The sequence below is a fragment of the Lemur catta genome, chromosome 3 (genome assembly GCF_020740605.2).
Source record: "Lemur catta isolate mLemCat1 chromosome 3, mLemCat1.pri, whole genome shotgun sequence".
Lineage (NCBI taxonomy): Eukaryota > Metazoa > Chordata > Mammalia > Primates > Lemuridae > Lemur > Lemur catta.
Window position 1 is genome coordinate 72,418,744 of NC_059130.1, and position 25,741 is coordinate 72,444,484.

Sequence of the window (25,741 nt, forward strand, 5' to 3'; positions counted from 1 at the left end):
TTTCATGTTCACAACAGCCTATTGATAATCTTATAAGCAAAGTTAAAATGCCAAGAATTCATGATGCCATCTTACCTGCTTGCACTTCTAGAACGTCTGGCTGTGCTATAACTTTTTGGTGGTGTTTTAGAACGTTTCTTTTCTTTGTCTTCTTTCTTTTTGTCTCTAACAAATGAACATAATTTATGAAAGCATTAGAAGACTCAGCTAATGCCAATTTACATAGTGTTACAAATAAAAACGAAAAGTATAATCAGGTCTAATCCCATTCTTCAAAGCATGGATGTTATTCTGACAACTGTTTTAGAAATAATAGCTCATCTGTCATATTTGTGGTACATAACTCCTCCAAAAATCCCATTTTCCTGGTATTTCACGCAAAATTTCTCTCCAACAGTGTACACTGTGAGATGAGAAAAATATTAGGATGTTGGCCAGTTTCTTGGTATGTTTGGTGGTAAACACCAATAGGTTTAATAATTGTCTCTAAGCTCTTCAACACTTCTTTTTCTCTCAGCTAACTACCACTTTCCCAAACCATCTATCCTATTAAGGCCCAAATCCATAATGCACTACCAAAATCACCCATCAATACCATCAATATTCTTCCAAAGCACACATCCCATGTTAACCGTTATTATGGATCAAGTTCAAGCTTCTACCTACTACATACTCTGCGCTATTCAGCGCTATTAGAAAAATATACTATTGTAATGGACTGGTACTACAGCCATAGCTCAACTCAAAATCTTTTCACAGATTCCGGTAAATTTATTTTTATTCCTCACAGTATTTTTTTCCCAAAGATCACCATTCTCCCTGAGATCCTGAGCAAAGGGTAGATGATCAACGTAAGTTTGCTGAAAGAGAAGTCCCATAAAAAGACACACACCCCTATCTCAACTATTCTATAATTTTAGGAATCAAAGTATCCCTTTCATTGCTCTGAGCTAATCTTTCCATTCTATGGTCTCTATTTCATTCCTTCCCTTCTCTGGTCATCCTGCTCCATCAGTTATCCTTTCTGTTAAAGTCTTTATCATCTTATTCCTAGATTACAAAAACTGTCTCATGGGTCCCAGTCATACCTTCCATAAATTGATTCTGCACTGTCAGAAATCTTTCAATGTATAAACCTGAAAATGCCAATTCCCTGTTCATCATTTTTCAACCCATTCCAGTTGCCTTCTGGATCAAGTGCAAACGGTGTGAACAACAAAGCCTTCTATGATCTGTCTCTTTATACTTCTGAACTCATATCTTCCTAGCCCACCTATATGAAAATACTTGCTGTTTCAAGAAATAGCATTCTCCCCTCTACCTGAAACGATGTTCCCCACTGAGTCTAGTGAAATTTATCAGAATTTAATATCTGAGTCACTTATCAATTATACCTCGTCCAACGTTAGCAAGTGGCAATCATCATTTAACAACAGCCCTTCGCCTGTAATTACATTCACCACTCCTCTCTTAGTAATCAGAAAGTCCTTAGAGGAAGGAATGCCTAATTCCTCTTTGCATAACTGCCGCATTAAGTAACACTGGATTGACTGAATTAATAGATGATTCACTGTATAACATATAATGACTAAAATTGCCATTATTATGGCCTGAACACTGATAGTAAAGCCACCCCAGCAACTCTGTTCCCATCAGTTGAGTTATATGCTTACCAAGAATAAATTTTGTTGGGTCCCCAGCTGCACTTATTTTAATTACATGATTTAAATATATGAATGGATAAAACAATACAAAATATAGGACTGCTTCTAGAAAATTAAGATACCTATTTTAGAAAAAGACAAAGGACAGTTGATAAAAAAAATTAAGCACTGTGAAAACATACATGTCTGACAAATATAAATGATCAGGGGCATACTAATTTAAAAGGGTTGGGCTCCATATGAAAAGACTGGTCACTGAGTATGTGTTTAAGTGGAAATAAAATGTTTCTTTTTTCACAAATCCTCACTTTAATTCCTTACTGGTCCCAAATCATAGCATCAGAGAACCGCCAGTATGGTTCAGCATATACAGCAATCCTTTTTAAATGTTTCCTAGTCACCGACCTATAAAGATGAGGCTTGGCTGTCTTGCCTTAAACTCTGGCATACCACGAGGAGTGGCTGCTAGCACTAAATCCTTAGCAGTGGTAGAGCAGAAAGGAAGAAATGAAAAAAGGTAGTAGGATAGGTAAGAAATTTAACTAAGTCCTTCAGCTATAAGCTAAAGTTCTAGCTTGCAAGGAAGCACAAGAAAAAAAAAAGTCAGTCCCCTCAAATTCTAAATAGCTTCTTCTGTCTAGCCCTATTCTCTCTGCTCCCCAAACCCAACCAACTCTTTATGTAGTAGCAGCACAGTATTTGGGGTCTTGGGAACTCTAAAATTAGTGTTCTCACCCAATGTTAACAAGTCTTTTCTACCTGGTTTTTGATGTGCTCCTTGACCTTCTACCTCTCTCTCTGGAATGAGATCTTCTCCGTCTTGGACTTTTGGATCGTCGTCTACTCCTTGACTTAGAATGTGATCGCCTCCTCGATCTGCTTCTTGACCGCCTAATAATGTAAAAGGAAGCCAGTATGTGCATATACATGTAAAAAGACTGTGAATATTTAGCTTAGTATCAGACATATGGATTCACCACCAATTAAGTGGGGATAATTCCCTTCTAGCTGCTGTCATTAATTATTTAGTCCATAGAGTAAATGCCTTTGATATCTTAGAAATTAGTAATACCTTTTAACGCTTGGAATTCTTTGCCTTTTAATGTTTTGCTCAATGTCAGACCAGTCCTTCTATACCCACTGTACCCACAACTCTTAAGGTTAAAATTCTACTAGAGAATGAAGGAAAAATACAAAACATCCAACTCATTTGCATCATCTTATACAATTATATAACATTTTGGCATGTATTCCCTCTATTTGATTCCTCACTATTGCAGCTTACACTTTACCATTTCTCAAATACTTAATTAGGCTCCACACTAACTTTAATAGGCCTTGTAAGCCCATAAAGCAGATATTATTTGTATTTTATAAATACAAACCACTTAGTGTGCTGCCATCTATTATTTCTCATTGTTGTCTCTGAAATAAATTCCACTTCTTTAATTCACAATTTAAGAAGCTAACTCCTTGTAATAGAAGCCTTATATAGATACATATGACTCAGTGCTAACTGCTACTTTTACTCTCATTTTCCCCTCAACGTATCACCATCTCTACATGATTGTCTCTTTCATGTCACATGAGAGAAATGTTTCCTATCCGTGCCCTCCCATGACCCACTATCTCTATTTTCTCTTCTAGGACTTAAGAAGCACATTTAACCTTTACATATTGTCATCCTCCTTCCTGTCTTAAAACACTCATTTTCCTCTAAGAATTAAAAATAAGCTACAGTCCTTTGCTTAGTCTTTAGCACTTAACTCTCATTTATATGCCAGAAAACTTAGAGCATTATTTAACCTCTTTGATCCTGACACTTCAGCAAAGAAGAGTAATAACAGCTATAACACAGGATAGGTGTAAAGATTTAATGTGATTGGCCAGGCGCGATGGCTCACGCCTGTAATCCTAGCACTCTGGGAGGCTGAGGCGGGTGGATTGCTCGAGGTCAGGAGTTCGAGACCAGCCTGAGCAAGAGCAAGACCCTGTACCTACTAAAAATAGAAAGAAATTATCTGGCCAACTAAAATATATATATAGAAAAAATTAGCCGGGCATGGTGGCGCATGCCTGTAGTCCCAGCTACTGGGGAGGCTGAGGCAGGAGGATCACTTAAGCCCAGGAGTTTGAGGTTGCTGTGAGCTAGGCTGATGCCACGACACTCATACTAGCCCGGGCAACACAGCAAGACTCTGTCTCAATAAAAAAAAAAAAAAAAAAAAAAAAAGATTTAATGTGATTATACAGAGTCCAGCTCAGCGCCTTAGTATAGGCATACACTATGGTTAATCCTTAAACACTACGGGCTTGAACTGTGTGAGTCCACTTATATGAGGATTTTTCAACCAAATTCAGACTGAAAACAGTATTCAAAACCTACATATTCAAAGTGCTGACTTTTTGGGGGACTTGAGCATACAGTTACAGGGGGTCCTGTAACTAATCTCCTGCGTGTATCAATGGACAACTGTACATTAAATATTAATGCCCTTCTTTCCTTTTAATGATGTGCTAATACGGCTTCTGTTGCCTTAACTCTCTAAAACAATTGCCTTAAAACCCATCAGTAGTGCCTTATTGAACTCAATAAATTTTTATATTTCAAACTACTTACTAAACATCCCTTGCAATAACGTCTCTATATCCTAAGAAATTTTCACTTAATTCTTATCTACCTTTCTGTATGTTCACAAAGACAGGGGAAATTTGTCTACCCATCACTATGCTCTTGAGTAATTAATTACTATAGTGCCTGACTTGGTATCGGCATCATCACTTTCTTCTTAAGAGATTAAAACTTTCTGGAAAACAAAAACTAATGTTGTTAGAATTAATTATTGCTCATCTTCTGAGGATTCTGGCTTTAAGAAGAATTTAAATTAAAGTTTTCAATGAACAAGTTACACATTTTTCCTACCTTTAATGGACACAGAAAAAGTACAGATGTAGACAACAAATCACAAGAGTATTCCTACAGGTTTCTTTCGAAACTAAGGGATTAATAGCATAGTTTTAAAAAATCAAATAGGCAGAAGAACCACATAAATCTACTTACCATAGGGTTGTTTTTCAAGGGGAACGTACTGCAGAGCTACTTTTACTACACTTAATAGCTTATGTGAGCTTTTAACAATCATCAAAATAGAGAGTAGCATAACATCTAACAGTAAAAAAGCTTACTGAAAGTCATGGTCATTTTACATACTAAGATGCTTAAGATACAACAATCTATAATAATTATTATCTGTTTATGACATATTATAAGTGTCTGAGTTCAGGGAAATAAGTATTTCACATCTATTTTTCACTGGTCATAGTAATTCTTATTAAAATTTGAGAATCGTAGTAAGATTTGGTATATTAAAGAAAAACATAAGCTCTCCTTCTTAAGAATTCAGAGAGAAACATATAAATTGTAGTCATCTTATTATGAGATATATCCTATTGAAGAGATTAAACTGAACTATGAGAGCAGCATCCTGTATGATGAAGATTGTAAGCATTACCGACACTACACATTAAGAGTAAAATTTGAGCTATACCTTGAAGAAAGAAAAAGGAGCTTCTCAGGTAGAAAGGAAGATGTGGGAAAGAGCATTAGGCAGGAAGAATCATGAGCAAAAACATGGAGACATGATAAAAATGATATGTTGGGGCAAGTAGTCCTGTACTTTTGGAGTGGCCAGTGACATGTATGGAAAGTTAAACCAGACTGAACAGTAAAGAACCCTGAATGCCATTCTTAGGTCTTATCTATCACCTTATTAAAGCAATAGGGAGCTTCTCAAGATTCAATAGAGCTGGGACATGATTCAGATTTGGGTTTAAAGATACCTCTAAGAATGAGAAGGGCTGTGATAAGGTGGGTGACAGGGAATAAAACAGACATACCATGTAGGACTACAGTGTAATAATCTAAGAAATGACTTACAATAAGACAATGATACTAGAGTAAGATGATGATCATCAAAGTAAAGAGGAAGGGCCATCTCTGAGACAGAATATAGTTTGGCCAACCAGGGTAGAGTTTTGAAATTAAGAAAAATGAAGAATGGCTGAAATAGTTGGTAATGGATAACCTAGAGCAATGGTTTTCAAACTGTGGTCTGTGAAACTCTGGATGCTCCAAGACTTTTCATGGGATCCATAAGGTCAAAATTATTTTCAAAATAATACTAAGATATTATTGCCTTTTTCACTGTGCTGACATTTGCCCTAATGGTACAAAAGCAATGGTGGGTAAAAGTGCTGGCAACTCCTCAGCACAAATAAAGGCAGTGGCTACTGTGCTAGTATATTCACTGTATTTTTCACTGGTATTTAGGTATGCACTTGCAGTTAAAGAAAAAAGTAATGCCACTTTTACTAAGGATGTCTTTGATGAAGCAGTAAAAGTTAATTTTTATTAAATCTGGTCCCTTGAGTACTATTCTGGGATGAAATGGGAAGTATGCATAAATCACTCCTGATGCTCATTAAAGTATAATGGTTAAATAATAAAGGAAGACATCTGTGTAAGTGAGTTAAAAAGCTGAATTAGTAGACTTTTCATGAAACATCACCTTCAAGAACCAACAATCTATGGTTATTCAGACCTCAGTATTTGGCAGACACAGTTTTTGCAAAAATAAATGAAGTCTATCTTCAAGGCAAACAAACAAATTTGTTACCAATGATAAAATCTGAGCTTTTAAGAGAAAATTAAATTTTGGAAAACACAAATCCACCATTGTGAACTTGGCAGTACCTTAATACTTTGGTTTTTCTGATGAGACCTGAGGTGGTGGTATTATTACATATCATTTTTTGATATTGTATAACAAATACAAATCAATATTTGGAAAACTGGATAATGGAATTAATTGATTTTTTTCAAATCACCAATGCCTGCTTTCACAAAATCCCATGTGGAAAAAAAGATCCATTCAAAGTCTAAGAAAGATCAATAGACTTTAATGTAACAATATAAAAAGTTCATTACTACGGTTTCAGATTCCATATTGCAACTACCTTTTCAGAAACTATCACCTGTCAAATTTTGGCATTTTATCAAAGAATATTAATCACAATTACCTGAAATGACTATACATTTACCTTTCCCTTTTCTAACTACGTGTTTGTATGAAGTCAGATTTTCTAAATATACTAACGAAAATACACTGCAGTAAATTAAATGCAGAATCCTGTTGTCTTCTATTAAGCTAAACATTAAGGAAGTTTGCAAAACAAAACCACTCCTCTTACCAACTTTTTTTTGAAAAAGGTTTGTTTCAAAGCTATGTTAACATGAATGGGTTTATTATGGTTATTTAACAGTTTTAATTTTTAATATGGTCAACACTGACAGATATAACCCACATAAATAAAAGTTCTTTGGGCTTCTTACACATATGTATTTCATAATGTGGAACACTTCACAAATTTGCAAGTCATCCTTGCACAGGGGCCATGCTAATCTTCTGTCTCATTCCAATTTTAGTATACGTGCAACTGAAGCAAACAATTTTTGCACATGTCAAATGGTTCTATGACCAGTATGTTTGAGAACCACTGGTCTAGAGAGAACCTTACATATTCATAAACAGATGTCACACAGAAAAGAGAACAAGCTGAGTTAATCTTACTCCAGGCAAGCAAAAGAATGACAATACCAGTAAGTTTATCCAGTAATAAAAAGAATGATCTCAAAAATAACAGCAAGTCATCATTTGAGAATATTCATGCAATACATGGAGGTACATAACCTCTTAATTTAAAAGTCTCAGGAGTCTAGTGAAAAAGTCATATTTAGAAATCAAATCAAAATTTCAAGTCCAGTGTTCTTTCCATAGTAGTAACTCATTCTGGTACTGAAGTCTCAATGCTTTCCTACCATCTCTGAATTTTTTATGGATTTTAAAGTATGAATCATCTATCTACTCCATACCTTTCTTCCCTTTATACATGTGGGAACACTCCTTTACATACTCTAACAGCAGTGGCTACTAAAATACACTTTAACCAGGAGCCAGTGAGTTAGACAGCAAATTAAGAGAGGTGTGACGTACAGAATTCATCTTTGTCTGAAGTATAACTGACTATAGAAAACAATCTAACCTGTGTCTAGAAGACGAGGGAGTCCTCCTCCTCCTAGAACGTGATCTTGATCTTGAATGCCTTCTTTTTTCTTCTTTCTTATCTAGATTTAAAATTTAAAAGAATACCTGTATTTAGAAATCATCAAATAGGAATATTCCCATTCAGAAGTTATTCTAAGAATTTATTTAATTTTCTGCTTTTACATGTATCCTTAAATGTTGTAAGTAACCATTTTATAATCACAATGTGGGAGCTTAATGAAACGATACAAATTATAAATTATCCAGCCTTTTTGTAGATCCAAATTAGACTTTTAATTCTCAGATAAGGTTCCTTTCACTATCTCACTTGCCATACTTAGGAAGCTGTGAAGTGTTTTCCATAAAACGATCTATAAAAAGGAAAAAGGGTTAAACACTTTAAATTCTTGGTCGAGCAAAACGTTCCTTATTGTGTACGTGTGCACGTATACATGCTCGAGGTTCAGAGGAGGTGAACTCTTATTTCTCCACCATTTAACTTTATGCTCATTTGCTAAATAAACACACTCATGTATATTTATGTCAAAGTGATTAATAAACAGATTCAGCATTTGGTTCCCAAATCTAGAAAGTCATGATTTTACTCACTGTTTCCATTTTACTTCTATGACACAATTAGATTTTAGCAAGCCAGCCTGTCACTCCTCTTACCCATCAATTTTCAGTTATATAAGTATAGGAAATAAATCTAGAACTGAGCTGTTTTACTTCCTAGCTTTTAAATAACACATAAATTCCTTTAACTTAGGACCTAATGAGAGAAATAAAGCCACTGTATTTTTCACACATGGACCATCATCAAAGTGAGATTGAGTTCCTCTATGTTTCACATTTAAGTCATTTCATTAATAGGATTCAATTTATTGTGAATACCGTTATAAAGAATAAATTCACAAAATCTTGGAAAAAAAATCAATTTATAAAGACAGCACTTTTAGTTATTCCAGTCATGAGTTTTCAATGAAAATAGCAACAGCTAGAGCATGGTGTGCCTTAGCTTTGGAGTTATACAGAACCAGCTTTGTATCTAAGAGCTCCTACTGGCTTGCTTGGCATACAGTGACTGCAGTTAATTATATGACATTTTATTGATAAAATGATGTAATACACAAAAAGTTCTTGCTATCAATTTAGACAGTATTATACTTTAAAATAAAATTGTTTTCCTAATACTATGCATATTATAAACATTTCCATTTATTTACTTCTTTATTTTTATTTATTTTTATTTATTTTTTAGTTTGGCCCATATTTTAACAGTCTTTTTTAAAAATTTAAAAAATTTATAAAAAAGTATTAAGGGGGCACAAGTGTTTTTGTTACAAGGATACCTTATAAATGCTTAAGTCAGGGCTTTTGGTATGCCCATCATCAGAACAGTGTTCACTGTACCTAATACATTTCCATTTATTAAAAAATAAAAGTAAAAAATTAGTAAGATGTTATTTAATGGGGAAAAAAAAATCCAGGGCCATAGATATAAATATATAGAGACAGATAACGAGATATCCATTCATTACTCTCAAAAAGACAATCTACAAAGAATAAGGCATCTGATTTTCCTTAAGCAAATGCCATAAAAAGCATTTTCACTAGGTTTTCCTGATCAATTAAAAAACTTACAATTAGACTATCCCAACTGAGACAAACGATTAAAAAAACAAAATATCACACTGAGCATTAGATAATTCTAGGCACTACTGATATTCTGGATTGGGTCAATCACTGTTATGGAAGCTTGTGCTGTTCATTCTGTTCATTTTAGGAGATATCTAGGAATATCCTGGTGGTCCCCTATACACCAGATGCAGCTGGTACCAGTGACAATCAGAAGCGTGTCCAGATAGTTTCAAATGTGTCTGGGTGGCACTCTACTACATAATCTTTTATTTTACCAGAATTAGAAAATTAAAAAATGACATATATTATTCAACATACTTCCACACTTATGCCATAATCACTTTTGCCAAGAAGCATATGATTTAATATTCAACAAAACTGCACAAACATACATTACCTGGTTCTATAGCAGCAGAAATTAGGGACTGTGCTTCTCGTACTCTTTTCATAGCTTCCTCTATTTCTTTACTAGAGGTATCTGATTTCAGACTTGGTGAAACAAGACCAGCAGCTACATGATTCAACCTGAAACAGAACCAAAAGTTGAGATCTGAAATATTTAAAAATATGTAACAGCATTTCAAATAAAATATATAAGTATTTCATAACATCATATTAGTGAAATACTCCTTCAAAAAGAGTGGGAGGGTTCCATGATAACTTCAGTAAACAACATATAGTATAGCCTTGTTCTGAATCTTTACAATGAGCATCTGTACTTTGATGACTCAGAGGTATCTGGAATAAGAAAAATACCTATTTAATTTTGCTGAACATCCACTAATTTTCCATAAAGAAACAAACACATTTTGAGAAACACTAGTACAAGGGAATATACTGATGCCAAAAACTTAATTGAACTTTCTTTCATATGATTTAAAAACTTTCTACAACATACTATTAATAATTTTGGGGGGGAAGAATGTTACCTTTTAGTTTGTAGATGGGGAGAAACTGAGGCAGAGGCCAATGGCCCATCAAACTTACACATGAAATCCTGAGTAGAAAGGCTAAAGATGCCCCTTAAGGGTTTACACATGTAAGAAAAAATTACAGACACTAAGTTTAGTACAGTAGCTATTTATGGGGAGAGTAGGAAATATAATTAAGAAAGGGTATATACGGAGCTTCAATTGTACTGGTGTTATTTTATTTTACAAGCTGGGTGGGGGGTATATCCTTGGATTTTTAACTATAAGGTAATTTTTCTTTTTTTAAAAAAAGGCCACTAACTACTGATGTCAAATGATTCTAACCTCCCTCCATGTTCTCCCACTTACTAATAGTGACTTTCACCAAGTTAAGGGGAAAAGTTCAAATTTAATGTACCAAGAGATTACCAATTTAAAAAATTCCATGAATTTGTCACATATGAAGTAGGAAACAATTTCAGTTACAGCATGAAGAGCACTTATCAAAAGCACCTAGAAGATGATGCCGGCTTATTAATTACATGGCAACTAACCACATAACTCATACAATTTCTTTGCTCTGGGATAGTGATCCCCTTTAGCTTTGTCTCTCTTATTCCTTTTATCTTCAGGACTCAAACTAAGTTCTCCCCTTGTTAGCTCTTTTGCTATCATCCTGCTACAAGACATTAGAATTATTATGAAAGACTCAAATTACACTAAAACAAAACCTTTTATAGATGGGCTTACTTCTAGATTTCTCTTTTATCTAGAAAACAATATATATTGCTTATCTTGAGAAAAGATAACTTTCTTGTTAGCTATCAAAAAAATAACTGTGCTCTACACACTCAACACACATTGCCGATGTTAACAAAGAAAAAATACTTACTTGGGATCAACAGTACTCATAAGCTTCAGCAACTGATCTGCGGCAAGAGACTGCAAAACAAAAAAACGGGGTGTGTGTGTGTGTGTGTATATATACAATATATATATGATTAAGAATACACAAAAGAATAAATGATTGTTATTGTATTTTCTCAGTATGTTGAAAATATCCTGGGATAATCTGTTAAACCTGTAAAGAAGCATCATGCCACAGACACAATGCTGACCAAAAGAAATATAATGCAAGTTACATATCTATCACATTAAGTTTTTTAGTAGCTACACTAAAAAATTAAAAAGAAATAGGTCACATTAGTGGCTACAGTATTGGATAGAGAAGCTATAGCAAGTTATCTGAAGATTATGAAGCTGAACATAATCTTATTTAAAGACTTTCTGAGAAAATATTTAACGTTTTAAGGAAACATATAAAATAAAACTCATGCCTATTTACTCTGGCTCCATGACACACTGATGATGTGTTGGCAGCCTGTGAACCTATTCTATTTTAAACTATTATAAAACAAGCAATTCTTTTGTGGACAAGGGGCTACACTAATTTAGTGACCATTTAAATCTCCTTTTAACAAGTCTACGTAAGAAAAATTATTACTACAACATAACTGTTAACTCCGTCTCTTGAAATGCAAATTAACAGTTAATATAAAACAAATTTCCTGAAAAAACGGGGTCAAAAGTTAAAGAGTAATAAGCGTACCTGAGAGTTCAAGTTTGCTCCTGGAAGCCCAAGTGCAGCAAGGGCAGGATCAAGAGTAGGAGCCCCCAAAGCAGCCAATGGAACAGCGCCAATCTGTGAAATTTCAAATTTGTTTAAAACTGTTTCAATTCCTTATACTAGGGGTCAATACTTATTTTCTGTAAAGTGTAACATAACTAGTTGAAGTCTGTAGGCTACATGGTCTCTGCTGCAACTACTGAACTGCACACAAATCTATATACCTACTGCCACTGTAGCTCAAAGGCAGTGATACACAATACATAAACAAATGGTTGTGTTCCAATAAAAATGTATTAACAAAAACAGGGGTCTGACCCAAGGGCTAGTCTGTCAATCCTTGCTCTATACAATGGCCTCATTTTTCATTCATTACAGAACATTTTCCCCCTAAAATCAGGATTTAGATATCAAATAGGAAACAATTTTAGTTACAGCATGAAGAACACTTACCAAAACAAGATGTTGGCTATTAATTATGTGAAATACCAAATATTTCAATATAGTCTCATGCCATTTAGAAATATTTACTGCTTCTCAGCTCCAAGGCCACTATTCTTTGCCTTGCTGCTTTGTGATACTAGAGGCAGGACTGTTCCGAAGCATTTCTCTTTTGATAGCTGCTATGATGTTAGACTTTGTCAAAAAGGAGTGCTGGAAGGACACTAAGGGGATTCTCTTCCTGGTTCCTGTGTCCCCTTCTTGATTGCTCCCATAACACTACATGATACACACAGTGGCCTTCACCTCTCAGTAAGCTTCAGTGCCATCTCCTCAGGTAGCTTCCTAACAAGTTCTGAGGGCACCTAAGACAACCTCTCCACTATCCACCCTTTCAAAAGAGGTCTAAATCTTAGACTAGATGGGGAAGGGGAGTCTCCGGATCTGTATTTGTGCTCCTTCTGTTTCAGTCTTAGAGTTAGTGGTTGTTTCTCATATCCGTGATTCCTGCATTCATTAGAATTCCCCTAGTAATCTATATTGCTGGTAACTCTTTGATTAATCCATAACTTAACTGACACAAACCACGTAAAATTCTTTACGTGGTTCAGAGCTTTAGAGGCAGTTTCAATTTTTCTATAAGCACTGTGCTGAAAGTTCTCCAGTTAATTTATGTTGCCATAATACTAAGCACCAAACTTTCTGTAACTTAACTGTTTACTCCGTATAGGCAATGTTAATACTACTTTAATTTGCTATCTAACATAGTTATCATATACTTCCATATATCAAAGGGATCTCTAGAAATTAGCCAGACCCTCATTTCATTGGCAAAGAAACCACGGGTTAAGACTTAATCAAAACCATACCCCAAAAGGCTGGGAACTCCTGATCTTTCCATGATATTATACTCTACAGTTCACTTCATAGTTAACAAAACTAATTATTTACACAAGCAAAATTATATAATAAAAAGAATGCTTTTATAAATTTGTAGTTGAGGCTGATCATTCACTATTATCGGTGTAATCACTGACCAGCTGCAATCCCTCTGGACAGTTAGCATACATGGTATTTAATGTGCCTTTCAGTTGTAAAATGATATGCTTCTTATAGCATCATCAGTGTTAGAAACATTACTCTAAGCAACTTTATTTCATCTTTCCCAGATCAGACATCCCCATATCTTTGGCTGGGTGTGGTGGCTCACACCTGTAATCCTAGCATTTTCAGAGGCTGAAGCGGGAAGATTGCTTTAGGACAAGAGTTCAAGACCTGCTTAAGCAACATAGTTGAGACCCAGTCTCTACAGAAAATAAAATAAAATTAGCTGGGTGTGGAGGTGTGTACCTATGGTCCCAGCTACTCAGAAGGCTGAGGCAGGAGGATTGCTTGAGCCCTGGTTGAGGTGGAATTTGCAGCGAGCTATGACAGTGCCACTGCACTCCAGCCTGAGCAACAAAGTGAGACCCTGTCTCAAAAAACAAAACAAACACAAAAAGAAACCATCTTTTGCCACCTACCATCACCACACACACAAAAAGAATCCATCTTTATTTTCAAGCCATCTACTTAATTCAACCCCCCTGAATAACAGTCAAAGAGCAAAGAAAAGGAAGAAAAAATAAAAATGAAGGGTTAATTTGAGAACTCTGAACTCCAGCTTTATTTTCTTTCCTGGTGCAAACATTTTTAACAGTGTATTCACAGAAGTGTTATTATGCCTCATGAGATTTTTCCACAATTACTTATGGGTTACTTTGAGAGCCCCAATGGCAAAACTGACAGATACTTTATGATTTTCAGAATGTTTTTAAAATGCAAATTTCTAAGAGATTCTGTGCAGTATTTTTGATTATAATATAGCTTTTTACAATACTTTGCACACTCGAATTCAATAGAACTAATACCTGAGTAAGTGGGTTAGGAGTAGGCAGGAGTCCACCACCAGGCAGAAGACCTGCCACTGCATTAGCTGGTGCCAACAGAGACAAAGCCTTAGTCTCATCAGGAATAACTCCTGCAGAGAAACATCCTTGCATTAGAATACATTCCTTTGTAAGACAGAAAACACACAAAAACACCCAGAAAATGTCTCCCTGATACACCACCTGAGTTTGTTGAAAGTACTTATGATCGCTAAAATATAAAGCTTGATTTCTATGATTATTTATCATTAATTTTATGTCAGAATGAAACTTCAATGTGTGAAAATTTGTTTCCTTTTTCTCTACAAATGGTTAAGTTTCTAGAGTAAAAAAAAAATAGCACAATACACACTACTTTTTTGTTAACACTGCCAAGATTTCATCACCTGTACTCGATTTTTAAGTCATGAACCAAACGTAAGCAAGCACAGTCGGTTCTCCAGGGGTGTGCTCTCAACTTTCAAAAGCTGTTTTATGAACAACGACTCGTGTCGGCTGCTTCACTATAAAGCACACAGAAAAATCAAGATACACAAGACAAAAAAAGTTTGATTTAGGGGTTAATAATATGGTACAGTTACTATGATTTTCTTTTACACCTACCATACAAATTTTGTAAAAATTAAGAGAAGAAAAGTATGTAAAGGAAATATTCTGTTGGAATCAAGCGTAGGGCTTTTGCTGACTCATGGAAATGAATATGAATGTTTCTGAAGGTCTCTGAATACACACAAGATGTGTGTGTGGGAGTGAGTGAGTGAGAAAGAGAGAGAATAGGTAAAACAACATGGCACATTCCTTACCTGTACAGTAAAATGCTTTATGTTCCAATATGTGCCATGCTAACCATACCAAAAAATGTTGCTATATAGTGTCAGTTCAAAAGCTAACTTAGCCAAACTCCTTAAGCCAAAAATTACATGTATGTCTGTTTTTGAAGCCTAATCTGTGTATTCAGATACAATCTAAGGGTCCTAAGACAAATATTTATGTAGACAATTTAAATTCTATCCAACAGCAAAAGCCCTATACAGATGGATTAATCTGTTAATGTGCCCAAGCCCCCAAAATGAGAGTTCAATAATACAATTAAACTACATATTTGCAAATACCAGTAGTATTTCTGTAATACATATTAAGAAACTGCATCTCATCATAAAACATACAATATGTACAGGGCACTTAAGAGAAACTGGATAAGCTGCAGAAGAAAACTGTTGGGTGGTATTTTCAGCAGGGCCTGGTATATAGTTCAGGCTGAACCAGGGAAAAGAACTGTAAAACACAACAACAAAAAAGAAAAACCACTGTTAAATAAAGGTAATGGTTCCTTCCACCTATACTGAGAAGTGCCGATAATATAAACAAATGTATACTACACAGCACTGTTATCTTGCTTGTGTCAGAGCTGTCATCAATTTAGATACCAAGAGTTATGGAGGGGAAGGGGGAGAAGATCATTTAGATATAGGGCATTAATGCATCAATATTAACAAACCTACAAAGATTATGGGATAATTTTGCATGCAAAATTATGTCTCAAGAGGATATATTAAGTATCAACATCTTACTCAAATTAGTGCATTTGCAACATTTCTGGCAAACTAAAATCCTCTTGCATTTATTGTGAGACACCTGATAGAAGATCTGCATCCATTAAAAAAAAAGTCATGCATCTGATCCTCTGATTAAAAAAAGACTATTTTTTAAAAATAAAACTACAATTTAAAAATAGCAATGAGGCCCCTCACCAGTTAATTTTCATGCGTCAAGAGTATTTTTTTTACTGCTGCTTTGATAGAACCATGAAATACTGCATGAATGTGTAGAAATGAAAGAAAAAGAAACAGACAAAAGAAACAAACATTAACCAAGGAACCTAAATAATCCCCAAATCCATTACTATTAAGAGTTCCTTCCAAATCCAGCTATCTTAGTTTTATCAATTAAGACTATTCCTTACCGTAGACTTTTTGTCTATTGTTCTATAACACTGACCAAGAGCCAACACCAAAGTGTAAGAGCTAAATCCAGAGTTAATGGTGACAAAGGGACTGAATATATCAAGTTATTTAGTGGAAGTAACATTAATACAGCATATCATACCAGAATTAAATTCACCAAGAATGGATATCTAAACTAAATATTTCCCTAATTCTATACAATGTACACTCCTAAATATTTCACTTTCAAAAACAGCTCTAGAAAAATTAGGATGGTCTAAAAACATTAATGAAAGACAGTTATATGATATACTGTATTATGTTTAGGGTTTGGGAACTATAATACTTAGCCAATAAAAATTCTTTAAATTTGAAGACTTAACTAAAATGTTTTTCACATTACTCACATGATTTGACCCTTGTTCCAAGACCTATCATCTATATTTTACTCATCCTGAATTTGAATTCTGTAAATTTTCTGTTGATGATAGTCTTACCCTATAACAGGAACACTAACATAAAAGAAATTGCTTAACCAAAACCCACTAACTCAAAATTTGTTTATCTATTTTAAAACCTTAAAACCAGGCTCATACACTTTAATATCATGGAGATAGATGTACTATTATTACACAGCATGCCTTACCCCATCTATAAATGTAAGTTAATTTCTTTAGAAAAACAGAGGCAATTTCTCTAAGTTTTAAGGATTAGACATTTCATAACTTTTACAAGGTATGGTGTAAATGTTCACATTTGTACTCAAAGATCTAAGATAGCATCTAAAATCAACAATATCAAGACTTTGCTTCCTCCGACAGTTTTTATTAAGGAAAGGGGAAAGCAATTAAATTCTGCTCAGCATATTTATTAAATTATTAACTTATAATCCAGTAATTTTATATTTCAGTGATTTCTTTGATAAAAATTTACAGTTACCAAAAAGCAAATCAAGTAGCAGTACATTGGGAACAAAATAATTATAAAATATGCCTTAGAAAATTTTATAAAACGGCATTAAAATAGTGCTGTCTTGTCACAGTGGCTTTTTTAGATCCAAAAAACCTGCTCATTTTTTTCTGTCAAATTACTTTAACAGCCTAAAATGTAAAAAGAGAGAAAATGTAGTTAACAAATGGTTACACCAGGAAAACACTTGGGGGACTTGAGTGCTTGCTGGCCTTTAGTTAATGTCTAGAATCCCCTGTAGCTGCAGAGGACCCACTGTTTTTCAGTCATCTGGAAGGGTTTTGCATTTGCCTTCTCCACTACAAAAATCACACACACAAATAACAGAGAGAAGAATTTATTATTTAGAGATATTCTAGAAAATATAGCAAGAATGAACAAGAAAATCTGGCATAAAAACAAAACACCCAGTGCCCATCTGGCACCTAAGCTACAGGAAATCTTGAACTTTCACAAAAACCAAAATCATTGCAACCCTTGCTATACTGGAATTCAACGTGGGGTTTTTTTTTCCAAGTTATCAACGTAAGGAAGGATTAAGAAAATAAAACTAAAACTAACCTAGTCATTTATTTAAGACAGAAATAACATCATGCATTTGAAGGTCGCTGTTTAAGTGTACGCGGAGTGAACGATTCACCTTCAGGACTTTTTCATAAAACTCAACATTAAATTAACTAAGTAGATGTATCTTGGGGAGTTACAATTAGGGACATACTTTTAATGAACTTAAAAACGTTTTAAAAGAAAGCAAAAAAGTTAAATGCTTTATAAAAACAGACCTGATTTCTAATTTTTAGAATTAAAACAAATCTGCAAGTAAAAATCATGGGCTGCAGTATAACAAGGGTTTCAAAATGTTAATAGCTTAGATTTTAACATGCTACTAATGCTCACTCTACAACTATACTGAGGTAGATGGTCATCTTAGGATGCCCACATAGGTAGTTAAACAAAGCACAAACCTTCTGCATATGGTACGACTATCAAAGCTCTGTCAACGAATACAGTGTTTGTCAGATGTTGTGCCACAACTGCTGAGTCTGGATCATGGAACTTAACAAAGCAGACACGAGATGAGACCGGCAAAGGTGAATCACTAAAAAAAAAAAAAAATAATAATAAAAAATAAACAACATAAAAGGAGGAAAAAAATATCAGCTAAAACACAAGCGTATAATTCACAAACCAACATTTGCATTCCAAAAGTAAAACAGGCAGATGGAAATACCAAATATATATATAAAACACAGTTAACCAGTTTAAAAGAAAATATTACCCATAATGTTCTGGTCACTGAAACAATGTAGCAAACTGCAGTGGAGATAAAAACCTATAACCACTTTAAATTTACAGTGAAAATAAAGTCTCAGAGTTTGAGGAGACAATAGAAGTGTTAACATTTTCATTCATAATACCAATACCAGCTTTTTTAAAATACAGGTAATAGGTAGTTTTGGCTTAGAAACTTTCCATTATGGCTAATTTCCCAGAGTAAAAAGACGAAGAATTTTCCACTTCAGGGACAAAACTACGTAACATGGGACAGAAAGTACATCTATTTGATAATTAATGAATTTTCTTGAGCTGCATAATAAACTGGCTCCATACTCTGTCTTCTCTTATATACAGCATATGAGAACTCCTATGTACTGTAAATAATTAAGGCTTTCTGGTTTGGAGCACTTTCAGAGAAAAGAAAAATTTTAAGCACACATGGGAACATTCCATCCCCCTAATGCTACTGTGCAAAAATTTCAACAAGCAAAAAAGCCACTTCTCTCAGCAAATTCCTTCCTTAGGTAAAAGAAAGGCAAATAAGATAGGTAACACAGGAAGCAGGTTTTTTTTTTTTTTTTAAAAGTATATGGTGGTTCAAATTTTTGCCATGAAACTCTCTGTGAAAGGAGGTAGAGATTACTCCCCAACTTCACAGCAAAAGTTATTTGGAAAGCCAATGCCCTAGGGAAGAAGTGATCACATTGTTTCTGGTTATATATTACAATCGTCTGTGGCGGGAAAATATCCAGGCTCTCCACTCCACGTCAATTGAAGATCACTAATGAAGTACTGAGCTTCTCCTCTTCCTAATTCTCCCTGACAATTTTAATATGCATCCTGGCTAGAGAACCACCACTTTATTATAAAAAGCCAATTACATCATAGGACTCAATAATGAAAATGGAAATCCTACAATATATTTTAATACTATTTGAATGGGGCTTCACTGTTTACTTTTCTAACAAATGAGACATGCTCATGTGTACATAAAAATGGAATTCCATCAGATTTGGCTACACTAGGTATTTCAGATACATTGCTGAAAAGAAAAAATTCTGTCTTAATTTGGGTGCTAACAAGAAAACAATTTTTATCATAACTTGATGACTAACATGAGGCTACCTATGGCCTGAGAACTCAAGCCCATTAGAATGTCTAATACAAGTTTCCCACAGAACATCTCCCATGTTAAGCACAGACCCTGATCTAGGTCCAAAGCAAAACTGACAATATATACACAAGGACTTTTTGCCATCTTGTTATAGAGGCTCATTGTTAAGTGTTTTTGAAAGGATACGGTGGTTTTTTTTTTTTTTTTTTAACGGTGAAGGTCTAAAATTTAACAATATTGTAAAGTAGTGAAAAGGTAGCTTTAGTAAGTTTTTTCTTTTTTAAAGAGACGGGGTCTCCCTATGTTGCCCAGGCTCCCACCCCAGCTTCCTAGTAGCTGAGACCATAGCCAGCATTTTTGTAGTTCTATTAAGCTATGGCACTTCTCATTTCTTTTTTGACATTCATGTTTTTTACCACTAAAATTAGAAAGCTTTTCTAATGCTGCTATCATCTTATGTCCCTAACACCCAACACAGTTATTAGCCTTAGGAAACAGTAGTAGTACATTTCTTAAAAAGTGACCTCTCTCAATTCTTTAATGTTACTCTTATCTCATTAAAAGAAATAACTATCAAATATAAACTTTTTAAACAATATAAATAGAATGAAGAGTTCTTCAGAAAAAAAAATTAGAAAGTGCTGCCCTACAAAGGATCTGAAAACACATTTCTCAAAAGGCATACAATGGCTAACAGGCATATGAAAAACTGTGCAAAATCATTAACCATCAGTGAAATGCAAATCAAAACTACAATGAGATATCATCTCACCCCAGTTAAAATGGCTTTTGTGAAAAACAAAGACGATAACAAACGCTGGCAACCATGTGAAGAAAGGAGAACCCTCCTAATCTGTTGATGGGAATGTAAATTAGCTCAACCACTACAGACAACAGTCTGGAGGGTCCTCAAAAAACTGAAAATAGAATAACCATATGACCCAGAAATCCCATTCCTAGGCATAGAGCCAAAGGATGGGAATTCAGTATATTGAAAAGGTATCTGCACTCCTATGTTTACTGCAGCATTATTCACAATAGCCAAGATACGGAATCAACCTAAGTGTCCATCAATGGATGAAGAAATTGGGGTACACAGACACAATAGAATATTCTATAGCCACAAAAAAGAATGAAATCCTGCCATTTGAAATAACATGGATGGAACTGCAGAACATTAAGTGAAATAAGCAAAGCACAGAAAGACAAATCTCGCATGTTCTGATTCATATGTGGGAGCTAAATATAAAAAAACAATTGATCTGAGGGAAATGGTATAGAATCACGGTGACCAGAGGATGGGAAGGGTAGTGGAGAGGGAGGGATGAAGTGGTGATGGTTAATGGGTGCAAAAATACAGTTAGAATGAACAATATTCGATAGCACAACAAAATGAATAATCAGCAATAAGTTAGGGCAGACTTTAAAATAACTAGAAGAATGGAGCTATCTATGTTCCTAACATAAATAAATGCTAAATGCCTAAAGTGATGGACTTCCCAATTACCCTCATTTGATTCACATTGTATGTCTGTATCATAACATCACATGTACCATATAAAGATATACAACTATTACGTATCCATAACTAAAATTAAAATAAGCACTGCCCCAGTGCTCACAATATATTTCCCCTTACTTGGTAATCTTAAATTCATATTTATTTCTACCCACTAATGTCATAGCAATGCTATTATTTTGGCTATATCAAAACTTGTATATGGTGGGGTAAAGACCAAATATGAATAATTTGAATTCTGTGAAAGACACAGGAACTCAGAAGGGAAAATAATATAATTTATCCCCATTCAAAAGGTCCACTTTAAAAACAGGTTTAAAACAAGTTTTTGTTGCCATTAGGGCCCACATTTACACTCTTGTATTTTCTCAGTTAAAATTTACTTTAAAAAAAATCTTAATATTACAGGATGTCTGAAACTAATTTTCATACCCTAAAATTTTGTGCAGCTATCACTTCTATCTTCAAGAATTAGTATAGATGAGGAACGGAGAATTGAGGAGCAAGAAAGAGAAAAGTGAGCCCTCATACTTTTGCCCTCCACAAGTGGTAGTATTGTTTCCAATGGTTCTTAAACTGTCCTCTGAAAGCTTTTTCAGAATCTTCTAGGATGCACATAGAAAATTCAGATATCTGTTGTTCATCTAAAGCCCAAAGAACCCTTCCTTTCATATGAGGGCCCAGATTCTTAACAAGATCCCCACTGATATTCATGCCCACTGAAGTATGAGAACTGGTTGAGGCCACTGATAATCAGCTTTTCAATTCCCACTAAAATACTGCGCCAATCTTCTGAGTGAAGAATTACGAGCTCATAAACAAAGGCATCTTCAACGTCCAAAAAAGGGGGTATACTGACTAAGGTGGCATTCACCTGAAAATTTGACTGTGGACCTCACACGTTCTCTCCCTCATTATGCAAAGAAATATACAGTAAGATGTTTCATTTATTAAAACAATTTTTTCTTTAGAGGTGAACTAAATTCTTTCCCTTATCTAAGTTATTTATACTTATATGACCACTAAAGTATCCATTTTGGGTCACTGAAAAGTTACTAATGAACTTATCTACAGATTACAGTAGTCTTCAGTTGTAACTTTGACAAGCTTCACTGGGATCATTACCTGATACGCACTCCAGTTATAATCTTCATTGTGAAATCACACTAAAACCAAACATGTGAATACCTAACCTGTAAAAAATAACTCACGAATTTCTTGGCTAAATCAACAACCTCCTGATCAAGTAGTAAAGGAGAGTTACAGCACTGGGGTTCTAGTACTAGTTCAGACACTTGCAGTGTGGTTTGGGCATGCAAAACAATTTATGTGAATTTTAGCTCATTCATTTTGTAAAACGGAAAAAAAGATCCTTTCTCTGGGTTTGTAAGGACTGATTAAGAAATTTAAAAAGCATCTAACTCACAACAGACATGCAAATAACGCTGAATTTCCAATATGCATTTCAGGAACAAAAAAATAACCATTTTTCTTTTTAAAAGAGAATAAATATGTGGGACACTGATAGATGCTTTGAAATAGCTGCAGGGCTGTCATTCTGAGGAGCAGGTTAAAATATTCTCTATTGTGAAGACAGCATTTCTATCTCTGGGTGAACGGCTGGTAGTTTTTTGCTTAAAAGAATCAAGAAATAGACGGATTCAACAATAAAATGATTCAGGAAACCTTACTGAGCAGGGTGTCACTGAAATGGTTGGTATAATTCCAGAAAGTTTTCCCCCAAATAAGCATGTAGAACTGAACTTAAGGGTTTCAGTAGATATGGGTAGGGTTCAATTATAAATGTACTTAAAAAATGTCCTTTAGGAGATGTTGATGAACTCAAGAACCTCACAACCTGTAAAACAAGTTAAACTTAACCTGTCAACTGGTCACAGGTGAAAATGAAATAGTGTTAAGTAGAGAAAGAGAAAAAAAAGAGAAAAAAGAAATAGTGTTAAGTAGAGAAGACAAGGAGCATAATGATTTTTATTATATAAAACAATGCCGTATTTTTATACGGGATGGTCAGGGAAGGCTTCTCTGATTAAGGTGACATCTGAGAAAGAAAAGAAGCAACATATCATGGGCATACCTAGGGGAGTAAGTTCCAGGCAGCTATGACTGCCTTATTGGAGGAAATTATACACAGTTGTCCCTCAGTGTTCACGGGGGATTGGTTCCAGGACTCCCTCCAGGTAACAAAATACACAGATGCTCAAAACCCTTATATTGGCATATAACCTATATGCACCCTCCTGGCATACTTCAAATCATCTCTACATTACTTATAATACCTAATACAACATAAATGCTATGGAAATAGTTGTTATACTGTATTATTCACGGAATGACAAGAAAAAAGTGTGTATGTTCAGTAGAGCTGCTCCCCCACTTCTCATATTTTTGATCCAGTTGGTAGATGCAAAACCCCCAAGATGCAGAGGGCTGACTGTATATATAGCAATCACAAAACATCAGGACACAAATATGCAAAAGATAGAATTTTATGTAATCTGAGCCATTCAATCTTATTCTATGAGTAGGAAAGTATTTTTGGAAGGGAACCCTTCTGGACCACTAAGTCCACAGTACATATCCCTGGCAACATTTCAACATTTTACTGTTTAAAACTCTAGTGAACTTATAGAAATCATCAAGAAAGTATTCCTAACATGCAGATTAGCTTATTGAAGTTTGGAGATTAAAAAAAGAAAAAACAACCCACAACAAACCTACATCAAATAAATAAAAGTAGCCACTTACAGTACTGTTCAAATGTAGAAGGCCACTAAACGTATATAACATTTATTATAATCTTGTACATTGTCAAAGACAAAATGATCTTGTATGTGGGAACATGAATGAAGGAGCCAAACAGTAAAATGACTACACTCCTCTTTGTTACCTTTTTACAAATGTATCACAGAACAGTACCTTCAGAGAATAAACAGTATTAAAGTCAGCAACAGTAACACAATTCTTTATAACTAAAGGACTGATAAGAATTATGTCATAACTAAATCAAATTACTTCAAGTACCCCAGTTATGATTACAATCATCAAATGTTTCACTCTTATTTTCTGACATTTTACCGTTTATTAATTTTACTAACAACTTAATAAACATTAAGTTGTGAGAAAACTGAGTAACAGTAAAACACCTATTTCCATATGTTAATTTATTTTTTTGGAGACAGAGTCTCGCTCTGTTGCCTGAGTTACAGTGTCGTGGGATCTGCCTAGCTCACAGCAACCTCCAACTCCTGGGCTCAAGAGATCCTCCTGCCTCAGCCTCCCGAGGAGCTGGGACTACAGGCATGCGCCACCATGCCCGGCTATTTTTTTCTATATATTGTTAGTTGTGCAACTAATTTCTTTCTATTTTTTTAGTAGAAATGGAGTCTCGCTCTTGCTCAGGCTGGTCTCGAACTCCTGACTTGGAGCGATCCTCCTGCCTTGGCTTCCCAGAGTGCTAGGATTACAGGCGTGAGCCACCGCCCGCCAGCCTATTTCCATATGTTTATATCACAAAAGCTATTTGTCCTTCATTACCAAAGCAAGTTTCTGTTCAAAATAATGACAATAAAAACATACGTTTGTTCTCAGAATTCTACATGTCAGGAAAATTTTAACTCTTTTCTTCACATGTACATCTCCCTAAAAATTAATAACAACCAATGTGAAAATACCAAACATCACGTGAAATTATTTTCAACAGAAAGTGATGAAATACGCTAATACTAAACACCTCATTATGATCAACTTCTGTCAATTATTTTATCGAGCAGAAATGTACAAAAATTAATGATTTATTACATGCACCACAAAAGTAGACTCTTTGAGGATTTTAATTTTCTGTTCAGTACTTAAATGACATCAGACTAGTGTTGACTGACAATAACATTTGAATTGTCACTTTTCCACCAGTATATGTTCCAAAGAGCACATGACTATTATTCCAAATGTTTAATATTTAATACACCTGTCTTCTTTAAATTATTTTTCCTTACAATTAATCCACTCATTTAACACTTTTGATAAAAAATAATTTCAAAATCATAAAAACAAGTCATGCACTGTAATTTAAATTTCAACATTTATAATTATGTAGATATAAATGTAATTATAATTCTTTCTCAAATAATTATAAAATTCCTTCTCTAGAACTGTGAAATATCAGAAATCTATACATTATTTAAACAAAGCAAAATCCTTGGCTTCAGGTATAATCTATTTCTGATATAAGTAGGTCGGGCGCGGTGGCTCACGCCTGTAATCCTAGCACTCTGGGAGGCCGAGGCGGGTGGATTGCTCCAGGTCAGGAGTTCCAGACCAGCCTAACCAAGAGCGAGACCCCGTCTCTACTAAAAATAGAAAGAAATTATCTGGCCAACTAAAAATACATATACAAAAAATTAGCCGGGTATGCTGGCGCATGCCTGTAGTCCCAGCTACTCGGGAGGCTGAGGCAGTAGGATCGCTTCAGCCCGGGAGTTTGAGGTTGCTGTGAGCTATGATGATGCCACAGCACTCACTCTAGCCCAGGCAACAAAGCGAGACTCTGTTGGAAAAAAAAAAAAAGTAAGTATTCCGGAGCCG

At 34.8% G+C, this 25,741-nt stretch overlaps 1 protein-coding gene and 1 non-coding gene across 11 annotated transcripts in view; both read right to left on the minus strand.

Annotated features, from left to right (window-relative positions):
• Nucleotides 1–25,741, minus strand: part of SRSF11 (serine and arginine rich splicing factor 11) — a 42,276-nt gene that overhangs the window by 4,190 nt on the left and 12,345 nt on the right. For 6 of the 10 annotated variants that reach the window (XM_045547759.1, XM_045547756.1, XM_045547761.1 and 3 more), the window contains exons 3-10: nucleotides 18,194–18,327; nucleotides 14,299–14,408; nucleotides 11,930–12,022; nucleotides 11,213–11,262; nucleotides 9,807–9,934; nucleotides 7,767–7,848; nucleotides 2,424–2,555; nucleotides 76–165 (exon numbers count right to left, since the gene is read on the minus strand). In XM_045547759.1, the coding sequence (XP_045403715.1) occupies nucleotides 76–165; nucleotides 2,424–2,555; nucleotides 7,767–7,848; nucleotides 9,807–9,934; nucleotides 11,213–11,262; nucleotides 11,930–12,022; nucleotides 14,299–14,408; nucleotides 18,194–18,327 (819 nt within the window). Of the gene's footprint in view, nucleotides 1–75; nucleotides 166–663; nucleotides 1,787–2,423; nucleotides 2,556–7,766; nucleotides 7,849–9,806; nucleotides 9,935–11,212; nucleotides 11,263–11,929; nucleotides 12,023–14,298; nucleotides 16,053–18,193; nucleotides 18,328–25,741 lie in introns of those variants that run through there. The other 4 variants (XM_045547764.1, XM_045547765.1, XM_045547766.1 and 1 more) reach the window with 4 other exon arrangements.
• LOC123636184 lies at nucleotides 7,069–7,171 on the minus strand. The gene has a single exon (XR_006734389.1). It is a non-coding gene; the product is annotated as a U6 spliceosomal RNA (small nuclear RNA).